General features: G+C 36.6%; 1 protein-coding gene across 1 annotated transcript in view; it reads right to left on the reverse strand.

Annotated features, from left to right (window-relative positions):
* Positions 1-9823, reverse strand: part of EPRS1 (glutamyl-prolyl-tRNA synthetase 1) — a 75967-nt gene that overhangs the window by 34799 nt on the left and 31345 nt on the right. The window contains exons 14-17 of the mRNA XM_024130550.3: positions 7881-8017; positions 4500-4707; positions 3774-3886; positions 278-395 (exon numbers count right to left, since the gene is read on the reverse strand). Of these exons, the coding sequence (XP_023986318.1) occupies positions 278-395; positions 3774-3886; positions 4500-4707; positions 7881-8017 (576 nt within the window). The remainder of the gene's footprint in view (positions 1-277; positions 396-3773; positions 3887-4499; positions 4708-7880; positions 8018-9823) is intronic.

Raw genomic sequence — 9823 nt, forward strand, 5'->3', positions numbered from 1 at the left:
AAAAAAAAAAAAAAAAGCCTTCTTTTCTAAAAGATTCTTTTAATCTAGTCTTTCTTATTCTTTCACATAAAAAAATTAACTTTTGAAAATCTTGTTTTTCAGGGTATTTTAAAATCTTACAAGAAAGAACAACAACAACAAAAATCGCCAAAGTTAGAGTTACTGTGTTCTTCGATCTCAACAGTGAGGAAGACAATCTTTGTAAACAAACAAATTCTAAACCCTAGGACAGAAAGATCATTGATTAGAGGCATATCCATAACAGTGAATTAATTACCTCATTCTTTGCTGTTTCTACTTTGGTCTTCTCCTTTGACCCAGATGTTGGCATTTCCTTCGTATGCCCATCAGGAATGTATATCAGAATGCATGGAGCTTCTATGCAACTATATGGACTAAAAAGAAAATGAAGGGACAAAAAAGTTTGTTTGAACAAAATTATCTGAACAGCAATTAAAATTGAATTCCCAGATTCATTCAATGGCACTGTTAATACTTTTCAAGGTATAAGTAAATAGTCCATTCTCTCATTCAAATCAAAGTCTCTTCAGAGTAGTTTAAAAACAATATATAAAAATTGACAGTGCTAACCATAAACTTTCAATTTATGAACTTCCATGGATATGAAAATGCTAAGTCCAGGACAAAGTTACATCTACTCTGGTCACCAGAAATGGCATTAGTGGATGTTCATGGTCTCACTCTTGACTTAAAAGAAATGCATCTACATACCACACCTTATCTGCTTATGAGCGGAAGAATTTCTGTAAAACATTTATTTTGTAAGAATTTCTCAATTCTAAAGGGTACAGTCATTAGCAAAATCCACCGCCCTTGAGACTACTTATAAGCAAAATATTTTTTTGAATTTTGTGGCAAAGGCCACAGAGTAAAACTAAGTGAGCGAATTTAGTAGCAATAGAATCCTATACATCTCTTCAGTATTTCTGAATACGGCCTTATTGAAATATAATTCACATACCAAAAAATCCACCCTTTGAAAGTACACTATTCCCTGGTTACATAAAATTGTGCAACCTTCACCACTATCTAATTTTAAAACATTCTCATCACCCTAAAAAGAATCTTTGTACCCTTTGTCTATCACTTGCCAGTCTCCCATGCCTCTGGTCCCTAGCAACCACTAATCTAACTTTGCATGAATTTCTCTATTCTGGACATTTCATATAAATGAAATCATACAATACGTGGTCTGTTGTGACTAGCTTACTTCACTTAGCATAATGCTTACAAGGTTCATGCATGCTACAGCATGAATCAGCACTTCACTTTTTATGGCTGAAAAATATTCCCTTCTATGGATACACCACATTTTGTTTATCCATTCATCAGCTGTTGGACATCTGGGTTGTTTGTACCTTTTGTCTATTACGAATGATGCTACTATGAGCATTCATGTACAAATTTTTGTGTGAACATATGTTATTACTTTTCTTGGGTATATACATAAAAGTAGAAATGCTAGGTCAAATGATAACACTAATACTTAACTTTCTGAGGAACTGCCACATTGTTTTCCAAAGTAACTACATCATTTTACAATCCTGTTAGCAATGTATGAGGGTTCCAATTTCTCCACATCCTCAACACTTGTTACTGCCTGCCTTCTTGATTATATGGAATGATAACTCACTGTGGTCTTGATTTGCATTTTCCTAATAACTAATAATATTGAGCATCTACTCATGTGCTTATTGACCACTTGTATATCTGCTTTGGAGAATGTCTTTGTCCGTTTTTAACTGTCTTTTTATTATCAAGTTGTAAGGATTCTTTATTTACTCTGCATACAAGTCCTTTAGCAGATACATGTGCAAATATTTTTCTCCCATTCTGTGGACTGCCTTTTCACTTTCCTGATGGTGTCCTCTGAAGCACAAAAATTTTTGATATAGTCCAATTTATGTATATTTTCTTTGGTTGCTTATGCTTTAGGTGTTATATTTAAGAAAGCACTGCTAAGATTACAAAGACTTAAACTTATGTTTTCCTGTAAGAGTTTTATAGTTTAGCTCTTACATTCAGGTCTTTGATCCATATTTGCGTTAATTTTTATACATGGTACGAGGTAGGGGTTTGTTCACTCTTGCACGTGGTTGCTGATACAACACCATTTGTCGAAAAGTTCAACAATCTTTCAGAATAAACTGAAAGCCTGCTCTCTTCTGGGCATGACTCTAGTTGGTACCATCACTACCACCACCACCACCACCATCACTAAATACTTAACAAGGGCTTCATAAGTACTGGGCACTGTGCATGCTGTTTACACACATGGTCTTATTTGACTAACGGCAACATGATACTAAGATGAACATGAAAAAAGTATCAGCCCTTAATGAATTCCAGTGGTGGAAACAAGACAGACAGATAGACAGACAGAAAGACAGATACAACAGCATGTGATAAATATTCTAAAGAGGAACATGCTCGCTGCAATGGGGACACATAGGTTGGGTGCCTATCCAGATTAGAGGAATACAAGAAAGGTCTGGAAGAAGTAACATTTGAAAGGCTACCCAGATGAAGAAAAATAAGCACGGCCATTCCAGGAAAAAGCAAGAAGTTCAAAGGTAGTTGATGACTTAGGAAAACCCCAAGCAGTCCAGTATCTTGAACAGAGGGATCAGGAAGAGGTAAACTACAACACAGATGGCTCAGGTGGGTCGAAAGGCCGTTACAAGAAAAATCCTGCATGCCAAACTAAGAAGTTTAGATTTTCCTCTGAAGCTAACAAGAATTATTAAGCAGGGGAGGATAATGTGATAAAATTGTTACTCTGAAACTTTTAGACTGGGGGCCGTATGAAAAGTGGATCAGAAAGTGCAAAACTGGAAGGAAGAGACTACTTTAGAAACTGTTTTGGCAATCAAGGAAGAAATGCTAAGGGGCTGAAACAAAGGCAGAGCAGTAGATGCACAGAGATGAACTAGGCAAGCAGTACAAACAACAAGGTTTACTGATTAGAATGGGGGATGAAGGAGAAGAACTGAGGAGAGATGGTAACTAGGATGTTGAATTTTGAAGTTTGAGGGACTTGAAAGTTATCTATTCAGAGATGTCTAAAAGGCATTAATTAGATTCACAAGTCTGGAGCTCAGGAGTGAGGTCTGATCACAAAGTTAAAGAGATGCAATAAAAAATAGCAAAGACAAAAAAAAGAAACGCAAACAAAAATTCAGAGACTGAAAGTTCTAGTAATTCTATTACTTCATGGTTTAAAAAAAACACAAACATTTCTTATAATCCTCTAACTGTACCTGCTGTACTATTTGTATTCTACAATATATCTAATTAAAGCACACTGTAAAGAAAAGCTGCCTGTGATAAACCATAATGGAAAAGAATATGAAAATGTATATATATATGTGCAACTGAGTCACTCTGCTGTACAGCAGTAATTAATACAACCCTGTAAATCAACTATACCTCAATAAAAAATAAATTTAGAAAAAAAAGAAAAGGTAATAGTTATAATGTTTATCCAAAGATAACACTGAAATTTTTTTCTTTTTACTTGGACCATGGTGAAGATGAATGGTTTAGTTCTAGAAATAAAATTTGTTAATATTATGCTGTTTCAAAGTTAAAACTTGTTACAATGATGTCTGAAATAATAAATACAAAAGAACAAATGAAACCGAACAGAGAGTTGTCAGGTACAGTATTTTAGTGGAAGTTCAATCTTTAAAAGATTATTCACTATAAGAATTTTAAGCATTTTCATTAAATGTTCAGTTACACTGATTTACCTAATGGGTTCATAAGGTTGATCACATATGAAGAAGCCTCTTCTCTGGAGTTGTATAATGTCTCCTTTTTTCAAATCCTTAAGGCAGGGATCCCCCAGCATTAATTCTTCATGCTGTAAAGATGGTATAAGACCAAAATACACGTTCTTGAACATCAGAGCACTAAAAACAACGCTAAAATGAAAGCAGCTTTTCCAGTAGCTGCAACAGGATATGTGAAAAACTTTACTACTTAAGCACATGCAGTAAAACAGTGAAATATTAAAATAAATAACAATTATTTATTATATTTCTAAAAGTTAACATTTATATACTGATGGGCTTCATGAACCTTTTAACTAATTTGATTGGTGTCCCTGCAGATATAAAGAAATTTCCCACCATAAATATGAAGTACAATACAAGAGGCACACACCGACCTAGCTGAAAGGCACGCTGGCGCAGCACTAAAGCACAAGGGTTCCAGAGCCAGGAGGCCTGGGTCTGAACCCCAGCTCTATGCCTTATTGCCTGTCCTCAAGCAACTTACTGAACCTCACTGTGCCTCGGTTTCTAGAATTTATAAAATGGGAACATTATTCTTTTATATCATTTTTAACAAAATTCTAGAAATCTTTTCCATTTTATCTGAGGAAACAAATACTTAAAACTAATAAAAAATTCTAAAGAAAAGGTTATACTGATACAACAGAGGAAGATGAAATAGGGTTTCTTTCAGGAGGCTACCTTACTGTTCTTGTTGACATACTGCTTAAAGTCCTCATCTTTTCCCAGTACAGGCTTTGTGATCAAGTGTTCGTAAGTGACACAGATTGCTGGGACAGGAAGAGCACGTTCGGTCTCGGCAAGCCATGTGATCTTAGTGGTTTTCTTATAGTCTTTGTTCTCCAAATTCAATTTTGCATCAAGAGATACAATTTTTCCTTCTGCATTTCTAAAAATAAGATAGGAAAGTGTTTTCAGAAAACAAACCTTAACTGCCACAAATGCATTATTTTGTTCTGTACCTGTAATAAATGGATAGGGAATTTTCTTTGGAAAAATTTCAAATAAAACATTTATTTGAGTTTCTAGTAGGTGCCAGACATTAACTGGTTAAGAGATGAATGAAGCAGAGTCCCTGCTATCAAGATACTAATATGTGGACAGATCCCCCATACATCTGATGAAGAACATGAACATGCTTATGAATTTTAAAGTCACCTGGAGTAAGCATTAAAAAATCTAAAATACTGTATTTCAAAACATTTATCAATTACTTGACATCGTATGTAATGACACGACAACTGAGATTTCAGAGTTTACTAAATTAATCTTAGCATACTATGTCCCATTTATGTAATCTTAAGAACTGTTAAGTGTAGCACACTATAACTGGAAAGTTCATATTCACCACCAAACGATTAAATTTAAAGTAGATTTTATAGTGTCCATCAACAGAATGGATAAAAAAGATGTGGTACATATACACAATGAAATATTAGCCATAAAAAGGAACAAAAGTGGGTCATTTGTAGAGACGTGGATGGACCTAGAGACTGTCATATAGAGTGAAGTAAGTCAGAAAGAGAAAAACAAATATCGTATATTAACCCACACATGTGGAATCTAGAAAAATGGTATAGAGGACCATATTCGCAAAGCAGAAACAGAGACACAGACGTAGAGAACAAAAGTATGGATACCAAGGGGGAAAGGGGTGGGGTGGGAGGAATTGGGAGACTGGGACTGACACACACACACTATTGATACTAGGTATAAAATAGACAACTGAGGGGAGCATACTGTACAGCACAGGGAACTCTACTTAATGCCTGGTGGTGTCCTAAATGGGAGGGAAAGCCAAAAGGGAGGGGATATATGTATATGTACAGCTGATTCATTTTGCTGTGCAGAAGCTAACACAACATTGTAAAGCAACTATACTCCAATAAAAATTAATTAATAAAAAAAATTTAAAAATAAAAAATAAAGTAGACTTTAGGATACAGAATGTTATACATACAATTTCTGTCCCAAGGATCTCTCCACCATGCAATCGCATCCTGAGAATCAGATGATAAAAGGGGGGCCTAACGCATTAGAATTATTTTTTATATCTACATGCAGTCATTTTCAACATCACAAGCAATATCCTAATACCCTGTTAATGTAATGAAACATATATGGAAAAAAACCTTAATGTGTCCAGAATTTGCAGCATCTATGCCTGGGTAGATGTACCAGCCAGCATCATGGATGGGTCTGAATTAGGTAATTTTTAATAAATGAATAAACATAAAAGACTTTCCTTCCATATTTATTAGAAACAAACAAAAAGTTCTTACCTGTGTATTTTAGTTATGTTGATGTTGCCCCAATTTATAAATGTAACCGTCTCACCCTCTGACAAGGTCTCTGCGTCAGCACCTTCAATGAAAACTTTAGGACTATACCACACGGGTTTCAGGCCAACATCAGGATTCTGATTGATTAAACAAAAAAAAAAAAGAGAATGTTGGTTGAAACAACAACTATTGAACCCGGTATGAAATTTATACATTCATTCATTTTATTCCTTAACAAAAACAGAAGTCATCTGTATTAGTCTGATTCCCAGCTCTGTGACCCTGAGTCAGACACCTGACCAATAACGTACTGGAGTCAGATGAGGTGGTCTGCCCCTGAGATTACTTCCAGCCTAAAACAATCATTCTTTGTTTTTAGAGCTAAGACAGTATTTGTCTCACAGTGTCCCTCCAACCAGAATCTGCTTTGCTAGCCTCAAAAATCTCACTGCTTTTGCAGCAAAGGAGAAAATAAAGTCATTCCTCATCAGTGGCTATGGAACATCACTATAGGAACTAAGACGTCATCTTAGCAGGAAACGGTAGATCTTTCACATTTTAGGAGACAAATTCTGCGCCTGCGCATCCGGAGCCTGTGCTCCGCAACGGGAGAGGCCACAACGGTGAGAGGCCCGTGTACCACGACAACAACAACAACAACAACAACAACAACAAAAAAACACAAGCCAATTTAAAAATGGACAGAAGTGAACAGACGTTTTGCCAGAGGAAATGCAGATGGCCAACAGGCATATGAAAAGATGCTTAACATCGATAATCATCAGGGAAATGCAAACCAAAACCACAATGAGACATGTAACCTTGAACCTGTCAGAATGGCTATCATCAAAAAGAACACAAATAACAAACGCTGGCGAGGATGTGGAGAGAAGAGAACCCTTGTGCACTGTTGGTGGGAATGTAAATTGGTGCAGCCACTGTGGAAAACGGTATGGAGGTTCTCCAAAAACTAAACATAAAACTACCATAAGACTCAGCAATTCCACTCCTGGGTATATAGCCGAGAAAAACAAAAACACTAATTCGAAAAGATACATGCACCCCAATGTGCATAGCAGCACTGCTTACAACTGCCAAGATATGGAAGCAACCGAAGTGTCCATCAACAGATAAATGGACAAAGACGTGGTGTGTACACACACACACACACACACACACAGGAATACTCAGCCATAAAAAAGAATGAGATTTTGCCATTTACAGCAACATGGATGGACTTGGGAGGCATTATGCTAAGTGAAATAAGTCAGACAGAGAAAGACAAATACTGTAAGATATGACTTACACGTGGAATCTAAAAAATACAACAAACTAGTGAATATAACAAAAAGAAGCAGACTCAGATACAGCAACTATACTCCAATAAAAATTAATTAATAAAAAAAATTTAAAAATAAAAAATAAAGTAGACTTTAGGATACAGAATGTTATACATACAATTTCTGTCCCAAGGATCTCTCCACCATGCAATCGCATCCTGAGAATCAGATGATAAAAGGGGGGCCTAACGCATTAGAATTATTTTTTATATCTACATGCAGTCATTTTCAACATCACAAGCAATATCCTAATACCCTGTTAATGTAATGAAACATATATGGAAAAAAACCTTAATGTGTCCAGAATTTGCAGCATCTATGCCTGGGTAGATGTACCAGCCAGCATCATGGATGGGTCTGAATTAGGTAATTTTTAATAAATGAATAAACATAAAAGACTTTCCTTCCATATTTATTAGAAACAAACAAAAAGTTCTTACCTGTGTATTTTAGTTATGTTGATGTTGCCCCAATTTATAAATGTAACCGTCTCACCCTCTGACAAGGTCTCTGCGTCAGCACCTTCAATGAAAACTTTAGGACTATACCACACGGGTTTCAGGCCAACATCAGGATTCTGATTGATTAAACAATTAAACAAAAAAAAAAAAGAGAATGTTGGTTGAAACAACAACTATTGAACCCGGTATGAAATTTATACATTCATTCATTTTATTCCTTAACAAAAACAGAAGTCATCTGTATTAGTCTGATTCCCAGCTCTGTGACCCTGAGTCAGACACCTGACCAATAACGTACTGGAGTCAGATGAGGTGGTCTGCCCCTGAGATTACTTCCAGCCTAAAACAATCATTCTTTGTTTTTAGAGCTAAGACAGTATTTGTCTCACAGTGTCCCTCCAACCAGAATCTGCTTTGCTAGCCTCAAAAATCTCACTGCTTTTGCAGCAAAGGAGAAAATAAAGTCATTCCTCATCAGTGGCTATGGAACATCACTATAGGAACTAAGACGTCATCTTAGCAGGAAACGGTAGATCTTTCACATTTTAGGAGACAAATTTTAAAGACAGTAGCATACATGTATAGAAAGATGAATTTTCTGCCTTTTCAGTATATATTACATGAAGATGAAAAAGAGATCCGGAAAATAAAAAGAATGCTGTATTTGTTAAATTTCAGATTTTTGTTTGACCGAAATCAAAAGAAAAAAAAGTGTAAGAAGATCCTTTGAATAAATGTGAAATAACAGGCGTTCAATAATTGTTCATTGAATGCACCAATGCACTTGAAAAAAATCAGTATGTTGCAACAACTTATACTATGCTGGGCTCAGAACAGAATACTGACAGGCTAAATATAGAACACTTTGTGGGGGAAAGGATAATGAAAATTCCACAGAGCAAACTGAGCAATCCAGTCATCATTTAAAGTGTTTCCTAATCAATTAATTATTTAACTATTACTTATTCTTTATTATTACAAAAAAGCACCCTTCAAAGTTTTATTCTCGGGCTTCCCTGGTGGTGCAGTGGTTGGGGGTCCGCCTGCCGATGCAGGCGACACAGGTTCGTGCCCCGGTCCGGGAAGATCCCACGTGCCGCGGAGCGGCTGGGCCCGTGAGCCATGGCCGCTGGGCCTGCGCGTCCGGAGCCTGTGCTCCGCAACGGGAGAGGCCACAACAGTGAGAGGCCCGCGTACCACAAAACAACGACAACAACAACAACAAAAAAAAAACACAAGCCAATTTAAAAATGGGCAGAAGTGAACAGACGTTTTGCCAGAGGAAATGCAGATGGCCAACAGGCATATGAAAAGATGCTTAACATCGATAATCATCAGGGAAATGCAAACCAAAACCACAATGAGACATGTAACCTTGAACCTGTCAGAATGGCTATCATCAAAAAGAACACAAATAACAAACGTTGGCGAGGATGTGGAGAGAAGAGAACCCTTGTGCACTGTTGGTGGGAATGTAAATTGGTGCAGCCACTGTGGAAAACGGTATGGAGGTTCTCCAAAAACTAAACATAAAACTACCATAAGACTCAGCAATTCCACTCCTGGGTATATAGCCGAGAAAAACAAAAACACTAATTCGAAAAGATACATGCACCCCAATGTGCATAGCAGCACTGCTTACAACTGCCAAGATATGGAAGCAACCGAAGTGTCCATCAACAGATAAATGGACAAAGACGTGGTGTGTACACACACACACACACACACACACAGGAATACTCAGCCATAAAAAAGAATGAGATTTTGCCATTTACAGCAACATGGATGGACTTGGGAGGCATTATGCTAAGTGAAATAAGTCAGACAGAGAAAGACAAATACTGTAAGATATGACTTACACGTGGAATCTAAAAAATACAACAAACTAGTGAATATAACAAAAAGAAGCAGACTCAGATACA

The sequence above is a fragment of the Physeter macrocephalus genome, chromosome 4 (genome assembly GCF_002837175.3).
Source record: "Physeter macrocephalus isolate SW-GA chromosome 4, ASM283717v5, whole genome shotgun sequence".
Taxonomy (NCBI): Eukaryota; Metazoa; Chordata; class Mammalia; order Artiodactyla; family Physeteridae; genus Physeter; species Physeter macrocephalus.